This window comes from Homarus americanus, unplaced genomic scaffold (genome assembly GCF_018991925.1).
Source record: "Homarus americanus isolate GMGI-L3 unplaced genomic scaffold, GMGI_Hamer_2.0 scaffold40856, whole genome shotgun sequence".
Lineage (NCBI taxonomy): Eukaryota > Metazoa > Arthropoda > Malacostraca > Decapoda > Nephropidae > Homarus > Homarus americanus.
Window position 1 is genome coordinate 5,090,986 of NW_024734615.1, and position 1,806 is coordinate 5,092,791.

Genomic DNA, 1,806 nt, shown 5'->3' on the forward strand with positions numbered 1-1,806 from the left:
GAGAAATAAAGTTCGAATAAATAAGAATATTGTACTGTACTTACCACAAAAGATGTTGACTGCTGCGTGAGGATTGGTGGTGCAAAGGAAGTTATTGGGAGGGAGAGGGAGGAGCACTACTCTCTTCTGCCCTGCCCTGTAAATCATCATCTGCTTCATCATCTGCTTTCAGCTTTTTTCTGAGGATGAATAACTCATCCAAAGTTGTTTGACGTTTATGGCGCACCTTCTTGCACAGCTCAGTGTAGGAACTGAGAGCATTGTTAACTGCTCTTGCAATCTTGATGTTCCTTTCATGGTTGGGGTCGTTATCAGCAAAGATTTGCAGACCTTCCTGTATTAGTGCAAACACTTTAGACATCCTTTGTTGTCAACTGAAGTGGGGTGGGTGGAGATTCTATATCCTCTTCTTGTCCTGCAGCTCGCTCTTGTTCCAGCATCATCAGATCTTCATTAGTCAAATCTTCTCTATGGGATTCTAGCAACTCAACCACATCATTTTCTATTACTTCTTCAAAGCCTACATTATTTGCAAGTGTCACAATGTCTTGTTGAATTTGCTGTAGACTTTCAGCTTGTGAAAAACCTTGAAATTCATGGACACACTCTGGCCATATGTTTATCCATGAACCATTCTTAGCTGAGGTTTTCACTTCATCCCAGGACTCGGCTATATTATCCACAGCATCCAAGATGTTGAACTTTTTCCAGAAGTCCCTAATTGTAGGTTTATCCTCACCATCAATTGCTTTTATGAGCTGCAAAAAAGTTTTCTTAAGATAATATGCCTTAAAGTTAGCTATCACACCTTGATCCATTGGCTGGAGCAAGGAAGTTGTGTTCTTGGGGATGTACTCCACTCTCACATTATCAGAAAGATCATTTAAATTCACTGGGTGGCTTGGTGCATTGTCTAAGAGGAGCAATGCTTTATTAGATATGTTATGCCTGGCATTATATCTTTCTACAGCAGGTACAAAAATAGTTAGTGAACCAGTCTTGGAAAAGGGTCATAGTCATCCAAGCCTTCTTATTGGAATGCCAAATCACAGGTAGATTAGCCTTGGCATAGCCCTTGAGAGCCCATGGATTTTCTGAGTGATACACAAGTAGGGGCTTTAATTTCATGTCACCTGAAGCATTTCCTCCCAGAAGAAGTGTTAAACGATCTTTGGATGCTTTAAAGCCTGGTGCTGATTTTTCTTCAATGGAAATACTAGCAGGCATGCGCTTCCAGAAAAGCCCAGTCTCATCAACATTGTACACTTGTTCTGGTGTGTAACCTCCTTCATCAATAATTTTCTTCAGCTCAACAGGATATTTATTAGCAGAATCTGTATCAGCACTGGCATCTTCACCGCTCATTTTTATGTTGTGTAAATTAAGGCGCTTCTTAAACCTTTCAAACCAGCCTTTACTAGCCAGAAAAGGTTTAACCTCAGAAGATGCACCTTCCTCCTCCTGCAAATCATTATATAAACTTATGGCTTTCTGTTGAATAACCATAGTGTTTAGTGGCACATTGCGTTTAGTCTGATCTTCAATCCAGACACTCGGGAGTCGTTCCATATTTAGCATCACATCACTTCTAACCTAAGGTTCGAGCAGTTAATGGAGTAGCAGCTTGAGCACTTGACCTAATTTTGTCCTTATTATCACGTATTGTTCCCACTGTTGAAGTAGCAAGACCTAATGTTTTTGCAATCTGGCTAAGTTTTTCTCCAGCATCAAACCTTCTTGAAACGTCAAGTTTAATATCCAATGTAATGCATTTGCAGCTTTTTTTTGCACTACTGCAGTCACTTC

At 40.3% G+C, this 1,806-nt stretch overlaps 1 protein-coding gene across 1 annotated transcript; it reads right to left on the reverse strand.

Annotated features, from left to right (window-relative positions):
* Positions 1–353: 353 nt before the first annotated feature.
* Positions 354–1,569, reverse strand: LOC121870329 (tigger transposable element-derived protein 1-like). Its single transcript, XM_042372112.1, has 2 exons — positions 1,134–1,569; positions 354–913 (listed from the first exon to the last, which is right to left on the reverse strand). The coding sequence occupies exons 1-2, from the start codon at positions 1,567–1,569 to the stop codon at positions 354–356; spliced, it is 996 nt and encodes a 331-aa protein (XP_042228046.1).
* Between the last annotated feature and the right edge of the window lie 237 nt (positions 1,570–1,806).